At 58.4% G+C, this 18859-nt stretch overlaps 1 protein-coding gene across 1 annotated transcript in view; it reads left to right on the top strand.

Moving 5' to 3' along the window:
* The first annotated feature begins 1350 nt into the window (after positions 1–1350).
* AJAP1 (adherens junctions associated protein 1) overlaps positions 1351–18859 on the top strand; it is a 118327-nt gene continuing 100818 nt past the window's right edge. The window contains exon 1 of the mRNA XM_059374910.1: positions 1351–1500. Within this exon, the coding sequence (XP_059230893.1) occupies positions 1472–1500 (29 nt within the window). The 5' untranslated portion in view covers positions 1351–1471. The remainder of the gene's footprint in view (positions 1501–18859) is intronic.

Genomic DNA, 18859 nt, shown 5'->3' on the forward strand with positions numbered 1-18859 from the left:
CTGGACATTCAGGTCCGGCCTGGGCTGGGGCAGAAAGTGCTGAGCTCTGACCTGGAACGCAGGGGCTTGTTCCGCCAGGGCCCAAGACGGGGGTGGGGGGCGAGGAGGCGGGAAGAGAGGGACCCCTAGCCGCAGACCCTCCAGCATCCCCGACTCTGGCGGCGCCTCTGGTGCAGCTCCGCCTGGAGGAAACTTTCTGCGCAGTCTCTCGCTCCAGGCGCCCCCCACCGCCAGTGCTCCCTCGGGAACGCCCCCTCCCCAAATTAGCTCTCCAGGTCCACCGGGCGCACCCGTAAATGGGTCGGAACCTCAAACTGCTTCGCAGGCCATCCGGTTACCGTGGCAACACCATCCGGCGGCGCCCGGCGGTCCAATCCGAGCCCGCGGCCTCTCCCGAGCCTTTCCCAAGGTGGGGACTGGGACGAGGCCGGGGCCGGGGACCCCGCCTGATGTGTCGCCGGGCCCGGCACAGACCCGCGCGGTGAGGCGGGGCAGAGAGCGGCAGCCGGCGCCGGGCAGGGGGCTCGGGCTCCAGTTCGAGGGGCGGGGAAGGCGGGTGACGTGAGCCGGGCCGGGCGGGCGGAGTTGGGACCCGCTCGGGGAGGCGGGGGCGAGCGCGCGGAGAGGCAGACGCGCGGAGGGAGGCGGCCGAGCGGCGCGGGCGGCTCTGCGGCGGGCGCGGTGGGCGCGGGCGGCGGGGCCCCGGGATCCCCGCGCGCCTCCTCGGCGCGGCGCCGCCGCCGCGCGTCCCCACGCCCCGCGCTCCACGGCGCCCTCGCCCCGCGCGCCTCCCGCGCCCGCCTCCTGCCGGCCTCCGGCGCCGCGGCCGTCTGCAGAGCGAGCGCTCAGACGGAGCCCCCGGCCAACTTGAGCGGTGCCGGCCGGCGGCGCACCCCCGGCAGAGCCCCCTGACCTGGCGGCGCGCGGAGACGACCCGCGTCCTTCCGCGTCGCCGCCGCCCGCACCCCCGGACCGCGCCGCCCCCTCGGCGCGGGGCTCGGACCGGAGGCGAGAGCCGCGCCACGAGACACGCACCGTGCGCGGCGGCGCCGCCCGGCCTCCCTCCCCACCGCCCCGGAGGGCGAAGCCGCGTCTCCTCCGACTCTCACCGCGCGGCCGCAGCGCCGGAGCGCGCCCCTCCCGGGCCGGCCGTGGGCGCCCCCGCCTCGCTGCCGCCTTCGCTGGCTCGCCCCCGGAGGGGCGGCGAGCCCCGCGCCCCGGCCGGAGGATGTGCGCCCCCGCGGGCCGCCCCGCCTGAGCCATGCGCCCCAACGGCGGCGGCGCGCCGGCCGGCATGGAGCTCCGCGCGGCCGTGCTCTGACTCGCTCTGCGCCCCGCGGCCGGCGGGCGGCGGGCGGCGGCGGACCGAGAGCCGGAGACCGGCGCCGCGGGACGGAAGCGAGCGGGCGCGGGCGCCGCGCAGATGGCCGGGGCGAGCAAGGTCTGAGGCTCCGCTCCCCGAAACGTGACCATGTGGATTCAACAGCTTTTAGGACTCAGGTGAGCGACACGGCCAGCGCCGGGGTGCGTGTGGGTGCGTGGGTGCGTGGGTGCCTGGGTGCCGGGCTGGGCTGGAGCGGCGCTCTCCTCAACGTTGCAAATAAAGGGACCCCTCCCCGCTCCCCGCTAGCTGCCAGGAGGGGCCCCAGGAGCTCGGTCGGGGTGCCAGTCCGGAGCTCGGAGCTCCGCGGCCCCGCAGGGAGCGGCCGGCTCTCCCGGGCTGCGCGCGTCTGGGTCCGGCCAGGGGCGCCCGCCTCAGCTCCCCGTGCGGCGGGGCTGGCCCGGCGAGTCCGCGGCTCCCGGCGCCAGCAGCGCAGTGTCCTGGCCTGCCGCCCCGGCGCGCCTCCTCCCCGGGGCCCGGCGGGCCGTGGACCCAGGGCGGGGGCCGGGGCTGCCAGAGAAAGCTAGAGCTCCCCCGGCTGCCGGCTCCCGGCTGCCGGCTCCCGGCGAGAGCTTGGAAGACGGAGTTGGAGGGAACCAAAATCAAACAGCCACTCCGCCCTCCCTTCCCCTTCCTCGGGGCCCCAGGGCTGAGCAGGGGCCTCCCGGGCTCCCAGCTGCCCATCCAGCTGTTTGCGGGTGACCTCTGGGCCCGACCGGCGCGCACAGCTGGCGGGCAGCTGGGGCGGGAGACGCTGGGGCTCTGGGGGAGCTCGGGCGGGCACCCCCTACATCCACACACGCAAACACCCACGGGAGCGCCCCGGGGCTTGTCTGAGTCCAGACTCCAGGGCCAGCTGGAACCAGGGGATCGAGCCCGGAACTCGCAGCAGGGGTACACAGGAAGACCCTTTCCGGCAAACTTTGCCCGCTTGCTGTGGGGCTCGGGCTTTCAATCCGTGCCCGGCGGCTTAAAGCCCCGTCGTGCGTAGCTGTCCCCTTGGCCGGGCAGGCTGCCTGTAGACCGTCGCCCGCCTGCCGGTGGGGCGGAGAGGGGAGAGGGGGGCTTCGCGGAGCTGGTGCGTTTTTGGGTCCCGGGTTGCAAGCCAAAGCCAAGGAGGACATAGGCGGAGGCGGAGAAAGCGGTGCGGTTCTCAAGTTTGTCCACTGGGATGCACTGCGCTCCCGTGCTGGGGAGGAAAGGGCCGCGAGGTGCTGGAGCGGCTGCCTGCGCCGCCCCCACCGCCGCCCCATCGGAGCTGGGGGGAGTGAGCCGTGGAGACTCAAGTGCGCGTCCTGATTTTGAGAAATCGGAAGCGGACAGAAGCACCACGTTCTCTAGCAGCCTTTGATTTTTGAGACAGTCCCCCATCCCGGGGGTAAAGACTGTTTAAAACATCGCGTGAAAATTGCCAAATGTTATTATCAGCCTTTTTCTGGAAAGTGGCGTTCTTTCTCCTGGTGGCTGGATCTTGTTTGCCAGCGTGGGCTTTACAAGGTTAATGGTGGAGCGGATCTGTTGGGTCTTGGCGTGGCCTGAATCGATACTGTGTGCTTGGACTAGATAAGGTTTAGGCTCCTGTTCTGGGACGCAGACAAAATGGAGCGAGGGCCGCCTCTCTTGGTGACCCCTCCCGGCGTCCTGCCCTCTGCCTGTCAAGGCTTGGCCAGCCCCGGAGGGCCGCGGGAAAGATCCGAGGGTCCCCGCCCTGGCTCTGGGTGCACCTTTGGCTCCCAGATGCTTCTTCCTGAGCTACTTTCTGGCTGCCTGATTTCTGATTGACTGCTGGCAAGTTCTGTGGGGCTTTCTTTTGTTTTTATTACTAAGTTGCTAGATTGAAAGATTAGTACATTTTGGTAAGGGGAAGAGAAGAGTAAATACCACGGAAGGAAACGTTTGTTGGTTCAGAATTCACGAGAACAGTTCTCTAAAGCATCCCCCAGTGAGAGCTCCTTGGGATTTTGCTGTAGGAAATAGTTCTGTTGGTGATTTTGAAGTTTGACCTTTAGCTTTTTTTTTTTTTTCTTTCTCTTCAGTGTTAGCACAAGAGATTTTCTGTAAGTGTGCCTCTAAGGACGAGCTGTCACCTGTCTAGGAGGCTGACAGGAGAGAGCTCTGTCATGTCTGTGAAAGCCATCCCCTGGCCAGCAGAGGTGTCTTGCTGGGAGGGTCTGTGCTGTTCCCCTCTCACACCAGGCAAGGGTACTGGTAACAGAGCCAGGACTGCTTGCCCAGCCCTGGAAATGCACTTCTTCCTTGGAGAAAGCCCGTCAGCTTTGCTTACAAGCCCCTCTGTAGCTCCCAGGGTGAGCCCTGCACCTCCCGCTCCCGAGCTTCCAACCTGGTTGGAAGAACGCAGGGCCCAGGTCTGTGGAAGGCAGCTGGGAGCATTGCCTGAGCGACAAGCCCTCCGCTCGGGCCCCCGAGACAAGGTCCGGGCCGGGTATTTTGCTGCTGCGTGTGACGGGACCTGTGCATGGAGCCTTTTCTTCTCACGATGCAGAAACAGATTTCCGTCTCACGGAGCTGTTTTCATGCCTTTCTGGCGGGGGTTGTATCAAAGCCCCAAGCATGGATAAAGGTATCTCTCGAAGGCAGCCCGGTCTCTGGACCAGCTGCTCTAGAGCTCAGACGGGAACGAGCGCCGGCCCGGCTCGCAGGGGTGCTTACTCAGCACGCAGCTCAGTCCGGCTGCCTTGCGCTCAAGTGGCCTCGGAGCCTGCAGCCCACAGCAGCGCGGCTTTGTCAGGGCTGGGAGCGTGCGAGGCCTTTGCTAGGAGTCGTCCGGTGTGCCGCGGCCAGCCAGCCCCCGCCGCTTCCCAGCCCGGGCTCCTGAGGGCCGCTGTGCCCATTCTCCTGCCCACCGAGGCCCCGGGGTGTGTGTGTCCGTTCAGGGGTGGGTGTGTAACAAAGTCACGTGACTCTCTTTCTCCCTGGGGTGTTTCGCAGTCCCCCGAGCTCTGGCCAAGCGCGCGGTCCCTTGTTCGGGCCTCACCACCAGGACCCAGCTGGTGGGCTGCCACCATCCCCGCCTCTGAAGTCCAGCAGCCCGGGCTGTGCAGGGGTTTCCAGAGACGGACGGAGTCAGACGCTCTGTCCACAGACATCGCCCTCCTGGGGAGACCTGGCTCGTGCCTATTTCCAGCTGCTGCTACCAGATTGTTTGCCGCTGGAACCCACCGCGTGTCAGCCGCGGGGATGCTCATCGGGGACAGTGACGCTGGAACGAAGGGCCATTCGGGGAGGGAGCTCAGATCTTCCCAGCACTGGGGCATGTCCCCCTCCCCTCCTGCCACACCCCCCCAGGGGAGCCACAGTCCAAGTGGAGAAGGGGCTGTCGGGCTCCTCCTCGCCCGTCCCTTCTGTTGATTTATTGTCATCACCTGCTTGCTTTTCTTCTGTGTGTCCGAGAGGGCGGTGAGCAGGGAGCAGGGCCAGCCAGCTCACAAGTGGAGACAATTCCAGGCCGCCCCGAGGCGTCTGGCTCCGGCGTTCTGCGGGGGAGCAGCCGTGTCCCTGCTGTGGCCTGCATCCTCTACGCTGGGGTGGTTCAGGTGTCCGTGGCCGTGGTGGTCGCCCCGCCTGGCCTCGTCGTCCCCCAGCCTGCCGGCCCGGGCACCGGCAAGATATTCTGGCACAGGTGGGCTGGCCTGCATCCTGACGCCTTTACTTCCCAGGGCTTCTCCCGGCAAACTCCACTGCCCCGTCATGTGGCTAGAAGCCGCTCCCCAGGCCACCGCTGTGGGTAAACAGCCGGCCCCACCCACCAGGGGCTGCCGCACCTTCCAGAGCCCAGGGGCTCCTGTCTGGGGTTACGTAAGAGTCATCGCCTTTCCATATGGGTGGTTGCCAAGTTTTCTTCAAAGGGCTACAAGTCAGTAGAGACCAAATTGATGTAAAGATTAGCTTGGAAAGCCAAATATATCCTTGATCTAGATTTTCATGTTTGAAGTCTGGCTCGAGAGGGTTTCTCCTGCCCGATGCCAGTCAGACACAAGGGGGAGGCAGGAGCCGGGGCTGGAGCTGCAGCCGACAAGCCTCGGGGCCCACTGACTCTCTAAGACCCCCTTCCAGGAACTCAAAGGAGTCGGTGAGTCATAAGGCCGCCGAGTGGGGAGTGGTAGTTACGTAACTCAGATTAACTCTCAGTTAATAGAAAGTCAGAGACTGCGGCGTGCCCATATCGGGGCCTTAGTGTGGGGGGCACCCCCAGTTCTCTGAGTTCTCTGTCCATGTCAGGACTGGAGCAGATCTGGCTGCCTGAGGAGGCCTGGCTGCTCCTGCCCCCTCCCTCCAGCACTCAGGGAGAAACGGTGGGTTTTTTTTCAATGCCAGCTCCCTGATGCCCTTTCTGGAAGAGGGTGCAGGCTTCAGGCCCTGCTGCTGCTGGGGTGGGGGCAGCTGCCTCCCTTCCCCCAGCAACATCTGGGGAGGCTGAGTTAATAATTGGGACGCCTGGCAGGTGCAGAGAAGTGGCCAGCTGAGCTGTGCAAGGGCCCCAGGGACAGTGAGAAGCCAGAAACCCAACATTCCTGGGGGGGAGGGAGTCTTCATCATTATGAGGCTGTCCCACGGGGCCGAAAGAGAGCCCCGAGCAGGGGCAGAGTGCTGGGGTCGCGTGTTGGTGGAGGCCAGGGTCTTGCTGCTGGACCAAGGGGACCTGGTGGTGGCGGGGGAGGGGCTGGGGCTCACGTGTGCGTTTCCAGCTCCTGCCAGCACCCTGCAGAACGGTGCTCACTTTATTTCTTCATTCGCTTCCCTCCCCCCAAGAGCAGATTGGTGGCAGCCGTGCTGCGCCCATCTGTGCGTCTGCCTTACCAGCCTGCCCTTCCCTGTGCTCATTCTGTCCACTCACTGGGACGCCTGCCACTTGTCGCACTCTCCCTTGGGTGGCCAGCCAAGAAGGGCTGGCATGGCGGGGCCTCCTGCCGTTCCGCCCTCTCCCAGTGTTTCCAGCCCGCGTGAGTGGTTGCCTGGGCCCTGAGGCTGCTGCCGGCCCTCCCTGTGCATGACCTCAGGGCCTTCTGGAGCAGGTGACCTCGGGACCTGGTGGCTGGTGGTGGAGACCCGGGGCGAGGGGGTGTCCACCGGAAACCTGTGTTCAGGCTTCCTGTCTGACGCTGAATAGGAGTGCTGGTCTCTGGACTGTGGGCCTGAGAGGGCAGGGACGGAGCCTCATTCCTCCTTAGCCCTGGAGAAGAGAGCGTGGTATAGTCCCTGCTCGGGAGATGTGTGTGTGCAGGAGCAAACGTGCTTTCTGCCCGGCGCACTGCCCTGGCTTCATCAGTCTTGCCCTGTGGTCACTCGTCCTTAACTCCACACTGAGACTTGGGCAAGGAGTTCCCTGCTGGGGCCCCCCTTGTGTTCAGGCCCTGTCCTGGCCCAGACAGACAGACAGAACGCTTCTTCCACCTCCCTTACTGGTGCTCACGTTTTCACCATTAGAGAGTCTTTCCTTTGCTGTGAGATTTAGTCCTGACTGGAATGCAGATGTGTTTAGGAAAAAGAATCAGTTCAGCAGGAGTGAAAGCAGCTGAATTTTAAGTGCTTGGGAGGAAGAATGGGTCTAGATGGGAAGAGAATGTGGAGGCGGGTGGCACAGGTGTGGGGTTGAGGGGAAACGACCAGAAAGGGAGGACAAGGAGGAGTGGGGGGAGGGCGGCTTGAAGCCAAATGCCAACTATCGGACTGAGTTCTCCCTTCCCTTTGGCTTTCTTGGGCACTGGGACAATTCCTACACCTACCCGGGACCAGGAAGAGGTTAACTTGAGACAGAGACAGTTCATTTGCCAGAGAAGGTTCTGGTCAGTACGGGAGTGCACAGGTGGGCAGGCGGGTAGACGCCGAGGGCAGGACAGGCAGCAACACGTCCCCACCTCTGGCACCTCTGCTCCTGCCCCAGATGGGAGCCCAGAGTTTGCATGGTATTCAGGGGGAACACGTCTGCGTTTCCTACACGTGGGGCTGTAATGGACACACAATGTTAAGGCAGTTTCAGGCGTGCAACCTAACAGTTGCGAGCTGATCGCCACGGTGATGCCTAGCTAGCATCCATCCCTTCACACAGTTACAGAAATTTTTTTTTCTTGTGATAAAAACTTTTAAGATCTGCTTCCCCATCGACTTTCCAGTATGCATAACAGGCAGCAGGCTGGCGGTGGCTGCGATGGGGGGTGGGGCGGGCAAAAGGGGTGACCGGGCTCAAAAGACGCAGACCTGCAGTTATGAAGGAGATAAGTCACGGGGTGCCGGGCACAGGTTGGGGCCTCTGGTTAACCACACGCGTCCACTTCAAAGGTCTGTGTTGCGTGGAGAGGACGCTCTGATCTCTGAGTTTACTCATTTGATCTTTTAGACACACCTTTGACTCCCTGCTCAATTCTTGCACACCTGGGGATGGGCGACTGTGAGCGGATGTTGTGCAAAAACCCAGAAATGAGTGGGTTTCTGCCCTGGGAGACCCCGCCGTGCAGTAGTGGAGAGGGAATATGTGCGGGGATAAAAATGCTGTTATCAGAGTGAAGACCAGCAGTGGCCAATAGAAATAATATATGGGCCGCATTTGGGGTGCCCAGAAGCCTCGTGGGGTTGCTGGTTGTCATATTGGACACTTTCCTGAAGAAACACAGAAGTGAGAAAAGTAAGCGTTTTCAAGCCTGCTGCCCTCCTCCCAGCCAGTGTCAGGCTTGGCACCGTTGCTGTTACTGTGAGCTCCCAGAAGGGCCAGGCAGTCCAGCGCTCCTCCTCATTCAACAGTGGACATTTGACATTTGCTGAGTGCCAGATCTGTGCCTGGTCATGCCAGTGCCAGAGACAGAACATCGAGCCAGGGCTGCGGCCGCCTCCTTCAGGCCAGCGGTCTCATGCCATTGGTTCAGGCCAAGGCCAAGTTTCTTCATACCTGCTGGAGTAATTCTCAGACTGGGCTGTCATGAAGTACTTCGGGGAACTTGAGGAGGGAGTGGCAGAGCCTGCTCACTTACCGCACAGGTGTCAGAGGGCAGGGTGACAGTCAGTGGAGGGGTAAGACCAGCACATGGAAGAACAAGAAGCCAGGTCACCTTCCAGAAGGGAGAGCTGACCTCCTACAGGGTCGGTTCTAGGGTTCTGCCTCAGGGTGTCCCAGAGCCAGCACACATGCACCAGATGTGACCTGAGTGCGGGGCCTCCGTCCCCTTCCCTGCACTCAGCAGTGACCACCAACGTGATGCCAAGGGTCTGTGCCACCCTGGGCCTCATGGGAGTAGGAGAGATGTGAATTGCCAAGGTCTGATTCCCGTGGAGACATTTAGGAACCTTGTTCCAGACATAGGTGTGTGGGCACGTGAGTATGGGTGTGCACCCATGTGTGGTGGGCACTTTGGGGACCTGTGGACATCAGAGCACCTATATTAGGAGCTCCAAGTCTAGGTGAAGAGAACAGTCATTAAAACAAAACTCCTCCTGTAGAAGGAAACTTGCTGTGTTCACTGGAGCGAGAGTCTAAGTGAGAAAGGACGGAGGGCACCGCATCCGAACTTGGCTGCCGACCAACAGAAAATGAGAAAACTTAACAAAATATTAGCACACAAAATTCAGCAATAGATAAAAAGAAGCATATATCATGGCCGAGTGGGGTTTAGGCCATGGACACAGGGATGGTTCAATATTTGAAAATCAATCAGAGCAATCTATCAAATGAAAGGCTAAAGAAGAGATATCGTGGAATCCTTTGTGTTTGATAAGATCAGCACCTGTCCACAAGAAGGACCGCCAGAAAAACTGGAACAGAGGAGTACTTCTTCAGCTCGATAAAGGACATATCCAAAAGCCTACAACTATGTTCACACTTAATGCTGAGAACTGAAAGCAGTTCCCCCTGAGATCAGGAACAAACCAGGATGTCTGCTTTGACCACTCTTACTCAGTGTGTGCTGGAGGTCCTAGCTGGGGTGACAAATGCAATAAAAGACATCCAGAAAGGAGGAAATAGAACTGTCCCTGTTTGCAGATGATGTGATGGCCTACATAGAAAATCTCATGTAATCTGTTAAAAAAAAAAAAAAACAAACTTCTAGAACTAATGAATGAGCTCAGGGAGGTTGGAGGAGACAAGATAAATGTGTAAAAATGAATTCTGTCTCCATCTGTTAGTAATGAACACATAGACACTGAAATAAAAAGTGCAGTGCCTTTTACAATCACCCCCAAAATGAAATATTTCAGTGTAAGCCTAACAAATCGTGTTATGCTGCTGACTCACATGCTTGGAGGTACGTGGTACTGGTGGAAGAGTACCACTCTGTGTGATGGAAAGTCATACCATGTTCATGGATGAGAAGACCCAAGGAAGGAGTCACTTCTCAAAGTGATGTAGACGTTTAACACAATTCTTATCAACATCCCAGTAAAATATTTGTTTGCATAGGTAAAGTTATTCTAAAATGCATATAGGCAAGCAAAGGGACTAGAAATACAAAAATAGTCTTGATAAAATTATAAAATAATAATAAAACGAGAGCAATCGGTCTGATGATCAACATATTACATAGCTGTCCTATTGAGATGGTGTCACGTTGATGGAGGGATAGACAGATTAACGAGACAGCCGAGAATCCACAGATTTCTACACATATGCCCGGCTCGTTTTGGGTAAAGGCGCTAATCCAGTGGAGGGAGGATAACCTTCTCAAGAAATTGTACTGAAACGATGGGACGTTCTCAGCCAACAGCAAACAAACAAGAACCTCAATGTTAAGTCTCACACCTAATACCAAATACCAAATTAGTTCAAAATTGGTCCCATGATTAAATCTAAAATGTAAAACTAGAAGGTTCTAAGAAAAGAGAGAGAGAAAAAAAAAAACAACTAAGTAGAAGGTATTCAAGATGTGTGACTAGGCAGAGAGCTCTTTAACTTGCCACCAAATCAGGATCCATAAAAGGAAGATATCTGATCGATTGGACGTCATCAAGAATTTATCATTTTCTCTGTGAAAGACTCATCCAAGAGGGTAAAAAGACACTACAGACTGGGAAAGAATATTTGCAGACTGCGTTGTGACAGAGGGCCAGCATCCAAAAAACCAACACTTCTCAAAACATAACCCAATTGGAAACAGGTGAAAGCCATGAAGGGACTTATCCCCAGAGGGGACAGTCAGGTAGTCAGAAAGCACATAGAAGGATGTTCAGTGTCATTACTCGTTAGAGAAATGCAGGTTAAACCCACAAATAGCACCACTCGTCTACAACAGTAAGTGGCTAAAATAAACAAAACTGACAGTACCAAGTGCTGGCACGGGTGTGGAGAACCTGGTCCCTCCCATGCTGCCGGTCACGTGGGAAGTGGGACCATGTAGGGGAGCTTCTCACTCCTGGGCATTGAGGCCAGAACCATGCAGACATGTTCACCCAATATCTGTACACACCCGGGTTGTATCAGCTTTATGGGTCCTTGTCTCAAGTTGGAAAGAACCCAGATGCCCGACAGTGGGCAGGTGCTTCCTTGACTCCATGGAGCGGTGCTCAGCGGTAGCAGTGAGAGGACTGTTGGGATGCCCAGAAACCTGGATGAGTACCCGGAGAACGACGCTAAGTAGAAAAGACGGTCTAGAAGTTTGTGCTGTATAGGACGGCTCCCTGATGCGCCTCAGGATAAAACAAGAGAAACGAACAGAGTGGTCGTTGCAAGGGGAGACGGTGTGGGTGCGTCAGGGCAGCACGGGGGATCTTCATGGTGAGGGGATCATGCCGATGTCCTGCTATATCTTCATACCCCAGTTTCCTAAGATGTTACTGCTGGGGGATCCAGGTTAGTGGTGCAGGACCGCTCTGCGTTACCCATTACGGGGCTTGTGAATCTACAATTAACTTAAAATAAAAATTTAATTAAAAAACGGGTATTCTTTACTTTTCTGCCAAAGGTTAGCGTCCGATTGTTTGTGTGTGTGTGTGTGTGTGTGTGTGTAACTTGAAGGCACTGTGTACTGGGATTTAATGACAGTCAGGCACTGTGGGAAGGGGTAGGAGGTAAAAACATGGCTTTACTGAATTTGCTCTGTTGTGGCTCTGCCACTTTTTTTTTTGAACGGGAGATACAGCAGCATGTGATCGTTTGGTGTTGCTAATGTTGCCAGACCCACCACCAGTGACAGTAATAAATGACCTGGCACCTAATTATTGGATAAGAAGAGCTGTCCAGATCCTTCTATAAATCAGGTCAGCTCTGAAAATAGAGCAGCCTTTTTGGGGACAGGCCCACTTTCCTACCCCAGCACATAGGGTAGCTTCAAAACCGTGCTCTGAGGATTTTAAGTCAGATGCAGGAACAGTTGGCTTCTGGTTACTAGATCCGGGAGACACGAGCCTTGAGTTCATGAAGGTCTGGAGTGTTGGTTTGTGGCTTTCCTGCCTTCATTTCCTTTTGGTCCTTATGACAAAAGACCTGCAGGGTGCTGTGTCTGCACACGTGTGTGCATGGACATGTGTGTGCACATGCTTGTGTATGTATGCCCGTGTATACTCTTTAAATGCTTGTTGGACGGAGCTGTTTACTGCAGTGGGAAGCTCTGCCTTGCAGTTGGCTGTGAGCTCCTGAGCTCACAGGACGGGCCACAGTAGTTCCCGACCCTTTCGAAGCTCTCGTACCCCAGAACTTTGTGCTAGGTATCCGGCCACGTGCCTCCTCCCTGTCCAGCCTCTGGGCCGTCACGATGAGCCCATGGAGTGGCTGTTGTAGCTCTGATTTTACGAATGCAAAGGAGGAAACTGAAGGTCAGAGAGGCTACGTGATTTCCCCAAGGTCACACAGGCGGTAGTGGACAGCTGAGGTGTGGACCCAGGGTTCGTGGACTCCCAGGCCCGTTCGTGCTCTTCCCACTGCCCTCGTGGCTCCTGTGTTTTATCTGAAATCTCCTCCTCACTTCTGTGGTTGAGCTACACACTGGCCTTTTGGGAAAAACAAACAAACAAATAAGGAAAAGACATGAAACCAGGAGGACCCGTTGGCTGGGATGTCAGGCCGGCACTTTGAGGGTCTGGTCCCGGTGTCCAGCTTGTGCTGGAGTCACAGGTCCTTCTGGCAACCAGAGTTTTCGGTGGAAGTTGCCTGGTCTCAAGCAGAGATTACTTTGTAGCAAAGAATTGATGAAATGTCAGGAAGGCATGAAAACATGTCTGTGACACAGATACTGTTACTCAGGCTACTGGATAATCAAAAATAAGTGTGTCACCAAATCCCCAGGGCCCTCTTGAGAACGCTGGTGGGATGATGCCACCCAAGGTAATGAATGAACACGGTGACGCGGCAGGGTTCACGTGACCCATGTTGGGGCTGAAGGGTCGGCGGCGGCGGGCACACACGTGTGTGTGCGTGCTTACTTACTGGAGGATGATTTATATTCCCTGACATTCACCCATTTTAAGTGTAGGATCCAGTGATTTTCAGCAAATGTGGCCTGTGTGCCAACGCTTTTGTCGTGCCCGCGAGGATCCCCAGGGGCCTGTACGGTTAATCCCGTTTCCGGCCCGAGACTCACCCAGCCGCCCATGGGACGCTGGTCTCTGTAGATCTGCTGGTTCCGGGCCCTCCCTGAAGCCGGGAGCACACCAGGTGGCCTCACGTCCTTGAGGTCTTCCTCACTTTCCACATTGTTTCTGAGGGGCCCTGCGCTGGTGGACGGACCGGCGGTTGGGCCCCTCCCTGGCTGGAAAAGGCTCTTGGCTCCTTTCGACTTGGCTGTTCGTGCGCGCTGTGCACCTGCCGCCCGGTGTCCTGGGTCGCCGCAGACCGAACGGCTCTGAGGGGCTCAGAGGAGCCCTTCGCCTGATGAGGTCAGTGGGGGTGCTCGGGGCAGGGGCCCAGGACTCCACCTCTGAGTTTGGATTTGCTCCTTCTCTTCGCTCTCAAGGAAGAGCTGGCGACACACGGACCGTGGTCTGTTTGTTCATTTTTCATTTGATAAACGTCTACTGAGTGCCAGGGGCGTCTCGCCGTGGCGCTGCGTCGTGCTGAGATGAAGACTGTGAGGCTTTTTGTTCTGCCGCGGTGTAGAGAGGCCGCGAGCGGAGGGACCTTGGACCCGTTAGAAGGGCTCCGGGCGGCCCTGGGCGCAGTGCCGGGGCAGGAGGAGGGCCGTGCAGGGCCGGGGACCCTGGCGGAGGGTCCTGGCAGGGGGTCCTGCACACCCTCCCCGGCCCCTGAGCTCTCCCTGCTGCTCGAGGGCGGCGCGGCCCACGGAGCCCGAGGGAGGCCCCCGTGCCTGTCTCCGACCGTGGGCTTCCTTCCAGGGGCCAGTGGTGCCGGGAAGCCCACCCTCACGGGGGGCCTTGCAGCCGAGGGCTTTAGGGTGTCTTGTTAGATGAGAGAGTCCGTGCCGAGTCCATGAGCATAGGACGTGCTCACAGGAAGCTTCCCTGGGGGGTGAGGGTAACTGGACGGAGGATGCCCCGTCAGGGGCCGGATGGGGCTAGTTCCAGGGGAGCCGCGAGCTTTGAAGAACCTTGATTTGCTAAAAGGAAAAAGAATAAGGCGAGTATTTACCACTATGGGGGAGACAGCACACTGGCTGGTTATCCCTGAGCCTGGGTTTCAGGCTGGGCAGGAGGAGGCTGGGCTCCTGGCAGGCCTCCCGGGCGGGTCCCCCGCACAGGGACAGGAGTCGTGGCCAGGCTGCCCCTGGAGGGTCTTGGCTCCCGGGTGCCAACTTAGCAGCTGGCATCGAGAGTGGGGGCTTCCTGACCTGAGGCTGGCGAGCGGATGGGTTGTTCCTTCCAGGCCCCTTGTTGAGGAGGGTTCTGAGCTTTCCTGAGGCTTAGAGAGAAGAAGCGGCCTTGACCGTTTGTCGTGTCTGTGCCGGGATGGGTGCATCCGCGAACTCCCCCTCCCCCAGGGGGACGGAGGATGGGGCTGGGGAGCGGCCATGAGCGGAACACCCTCACGGAGGCTCCTGGGGTCACCGCGTGCCAGCACACTCCAATGCTTGACGCGCCGTGCTTATCCCTGCGACACTGCTCCGATGGCGGCCTTGAACGGCGTCCTGTGCCCTGAGGAGGCTCAGAGAGGTTGAGTGATTTGTCTGAGTCACACAACAAGGGGACAGCAGAGCCAGGACTCCCACCCAGGCCGCAGGGCTCTGATGTCTCGGCCTTACGCCCAGCCCTTCCTGCTCTAGAAGACAACATGGATGTTGGGTGTATTTAAGGAGGGTGACGTCCACCAGGCCCCTGACAGGCATCAGGGCGGGGGCCTGGAGCCCCGCATGGAGGGCCAGGGGCCTTTCTGCCTGGCTCCGTCTGCGGTTAGGATACAGAGCTGGAAATGGCACGTCCTGACCTTCACAGGCCCTGAGCCAGGTAGGAAAGGTGATGCTTGTGGAGGGCGCAGCCAGCCAGAGGTCTGCCCATGTGCTTAGGGGGCCAGCGCCCCGCAGTCAGGCCTGCCTGCAGACCAGCTGGGTAACCACAGAGGAAGGAGTGCACCCTATCAGCTCTGCCCCACGGCTGGGCGCCGGACCTTCAGACTCTCCTCTTCTGCTGGGTGGGCAGGGAGCACTGGCCTCACACAGGTCAAGGAAGGCCTGGGGACGTAAGGGTGAATTTGGTGGGGGGAGCACCTCAGGTCCACGCCCACTTCTTTATTCCTAGAAAGCCTCTGGGGACACCCCACTTGGCTCGCTGTGCTTCCGTCGAGGCGTCGAAGCCACGTAGCTCACCTTCCGTGAGAGTCCGGTGCCTGCCCTCCCAGACCTGTGACCAGAGATAAACCTCCCGCTCTGGATTCCGTCTCCCACATTGTTGCAAAAAGCCGTATTAGGCAAAGGTGAAGAAATTGCCCGGGGGATGCCCGATAGGCTTCACTGACCTGTAACTACTATTTTTTAAAACAGACTTTTCCTGAAACGGGTTACCAGGCAGGGACTGTTCTCTCTCCCATATTGCCATGAACCCCCCCAAACCCCAAGGCCAACCCTGTGACAAAGGCCTCAGCCTCCAGACCTGCCGAGAGCCCTGTTCCAACCCTTGCTGAGGACTGCGTACTAACGAGGAGGGAAGGAGCCCGCCCAGGAGTCCTCTTTCCCTTGCTCCCCTCGTCCCCCTGTTCCGCACGGAAAAATGCAGGACTGAGCCCAGATGCTGAAAAAAGCTGCACTTCCTGCCGAGGGACACGGTGGCTTTCAGAATGCAAGGATTCTTTAGGGAGCCAATTATGCAAGACAAGAGTAAGCATGTTTATTTTTATGACACCGCGTTTCAAAATCCCAGAAAATGTTGATGGAGTGGCCCCATTAGGCGCCTGGGTCCCCCCTCCCCGTGCTGTGGTTTTACACCCCACAGGTTTGTGGGGGCATCTGCAGGCTCGCGGTTAGAGCTCCGCACTGGGCTAATTTACTGCCCGTTACTACCCCTGAGGTCTCTTAGCTCCCACACATCCAGGTTCCCTCTTCCCTCAGCATTTTCCAGGAGAATTTGATTCGCTTCACAGAAGCCTGATGCTCAGAAACCTGGAACCCCAAGCTCGCTCAGATGGCATCTGTCCCTCAGGTTCTCCTGTCTAGGGCGATGGGGGGGGGGAGGTCAGGGCTATGGTTTCCCAGCGCCAACCCCCAGGGGCTGCCCAGGATTGCAGCCAAGGCTAGCTCTGCACCTGGTGGGGCTGATGAAGGGTCATTTCTGATGCCTCCATTGAGCAGACAAACATGGCACCCCCCTGCGTGCAGCGGCTGTGCTGGGTGTGAAATGGGAGGACCCTCCCCTGGCCCTGCAGGATCTTTTAAGGGGCTCGGGGGCAGAGGTGCAAATGAGATTTCAGGAGCCAAGGGAAGTAGCATGCAGCAAATGTGCTGGAGCAAGCAGGAAGGCTTCCTGGAGGAAGTGACACTCGACCCCATCAGGAAGGCCGAGTGGAAGGAAGCTAGGTGCGCCCAAGAAGGAGGATGCATCCAGGCAGAGGCAGCAGGGTGGCTGCTGTTTAGTGAGCGCCTCTGGTTCATGTGCCTCCCAGGGATGCGGAGGCCCCCAGCATCTCTGTGACCTGCTGAAGGCTTCCGGCCTCCTGGCTCAGCAGGGAAGCCAGGTGCGAGGCGTGGGCGGAGCAGGTGCATTTGGGTGGGTCTGCAGGTGCTGCAGAGCTGGGGAGGGATTTGCCTGTGGAGCGCCAGAGGGAGGAGCCCGGACAGGCCGCCGGCTAGAGCGTGGGGACCTTATCTGCTAAGCCCAGGACTCGGGCTTCGGTCCCCAGGCTGGGAGCCTCCGGAGGCCCCGGGGCAGTGCCGCTCCAGTGCCTGCTGTGTTCGGGTGGAAAGGAGAAAGACCCTGGGGAGTGAGGTGGGGACGAGAGTGACCCGGGAGAGGCAGGGGGCCGGCTGACTGCAAAGCCTCCCCCCCGCCCCAGGCAGAGCCTGCTGCCCTGGCCAGTCTGTGGGGTCCTGTGCCAGCCCCTGCGAAGGCCCCAGGAGACCGCAGGTAGTGAGGGGCTCAAGCCAGGCAGACAACCTGGCCACATCCCTCAGTCAGAGAGGTGGCTGCCCGCAATCTTCTGCCAGTCCTCACTCGAAATTACTCTTGGGAAAAGGACTGACTGGAAACCACACAGGGGCAGCGCACAACTCCCTCTAACCACCCACTCCTCTTTCTGTCCCTTTTCCTGCATTTTTTCCACTTTAAGAGACCTCTCCTGCCCCTCCCTTTGGAGAAACCCATCACCCACTTGGGGTGTGCCCAGCTCATCCTGCCCGCCCTTAGGGTGTACGCTTGCATGCGGAGAAAGGACCCCGAGACGCAGGTGATCAAACAACACCATCAAGCCAGTGTGGAAGTCTCGGGTAGAGCAGGGGGAGCTCTGGGGGTAGTTAGTCTCCCGTCCAAGTGATGTGATCAGGGTGGCAGCTTCCTCTCTCACCTCTGGTTCCAAACATGTGCAGTAGAAAACCTAAAGTAGCCTAGGAAGAGAGCTGTGTGTGCACGTGTGTGTACCTGTGTGTGGTGTGCACCCGTGTTTGTGGGAGAGTATGTGCACACAGGCGTGTGTCTTCATGTGTGTGTGGTGTGTGCACATGTGTGTGGGAGAGTATTATACGCATGTGTGTGCATGTGCGCGTGTGTGCACCTGTGTGGGGGAGTGCACACATGCATGTGTGTGTGTACACATGTGTGGGAGAGTGTGTACACGCAGGCACCTGTGTGTGAACATGTGTGCACCTGTGTGTGGGAGAGTACCTACATGCAGGTGTGTGTGCATGTGCGGGGGAAGGTGTGTACATGCAGGCGTGTATGTGTGTGTGTGTGTGTTGTGTATGGAGGTGTGTGTGTGAGTCAGTGACTATGTCTCAGTTTCTGGGTGTTGGTGTTGTATAGGTGTGTGTGTGTGTGTGTGTGGTATAATCAGGTGTGTGTATGAGTCAGCGTATGCTGTGGGGTAATTGTGTGTGTGGAGTATGTGTGAAGGTGCCTTTGTGTCGGTGTATGTGTGTCTGTGTATTGTGGGGCATGTATCAGTGTATCAGTGTGTGTGTGGAGGCGTCTGTGTCAGTGTGTCTGAGTCCGCATCTGGGTGTATAAGTGCATGTGTGCACATGTGCTGTGGGGTGTGTGGTGTGTGTGTGTGTCCACATCTGTGTTGTGGAGTGACTGGGGCAGGGCAGGTGTGGAGCATCAGGGGACTCAAAAATCACGTACGAGTAAATCTGTGTCCCGTTCATCCGTCAGCTGCCAAGTAGTTCGGAACCTTAACAAAATCTCTTGATATCCCTCCAAGGTCAGAAAATGTCATCAGCCTTATTTCACAGATGGGTAAACTGAGGCACTGCAGGGCTCAGCAGTGTTTCTAAGGCCATGAAGGGTCAGCAGAGGGGCACCCAAGGACTCCGAGAGAGCCTGACCAGACCCCGGGCAGCCTGCTGTCCTGCCACTGTCCTGGGTGGGGACACCTGGGGAGCACGGGCACATCCTTCCTGTGTTCTGCATGTGGTATGTGTCCTGGCGCCAGGTGCCCCCACCTGGGAGATGGGCTGTGTCCAGGGCTGATGTCCCTGGGGCACAGCCTTCACTGGCAGGCCTTCTTTCTGGGCTCTGCACTTTATTATCCCTCACTTATTTCTCAGTGACAGAAAATAGTCCAGGACATCTCTGAGAGTCAATGGGGAGGTGGGCTTCATACCCCCCCATAATCTCCCCCAGGCCCTCCTATCAATCTGAGACCCTGTCTTGTGTAGGAATTCCAGAGTCCTACTGAGTCACAGCAGGTGGAGTTCATGTCAGTGGCCATGGGCATATTTAGGTTTCCCAGGGACTCAGAATGATGGGGGGAGCCAACAGGAGGGACTCAGACTCAGCCAGCAGGAGGGACTCAGACTCGGCCAACAGGAGGGACTCAGACTCGGCCCACAGCAGGGGCCCAGACTCAGTCAGCAGAAGGGACTCAGACTCAGCCAGCAGGAGGGACTCAGACTCAGCCAGCAGGAGGGACTCAGACTCGGCCAACAGGAGGGACTCAGACTC

The sequence above is a fragment of the Mustela nigripes genome, chromosome 14 (assembly GCF_022355385.1).
Source record: "Mustela nigripes isolate SB6536 chromosome 14, MUSNIG.SB6536, whole genome shotgun sequence".
NCBI lineage: Eukaryota > Metazoa > Chordata > Mammalia > Carnivora > Mustelidae > Mustela > Mustela nigripes.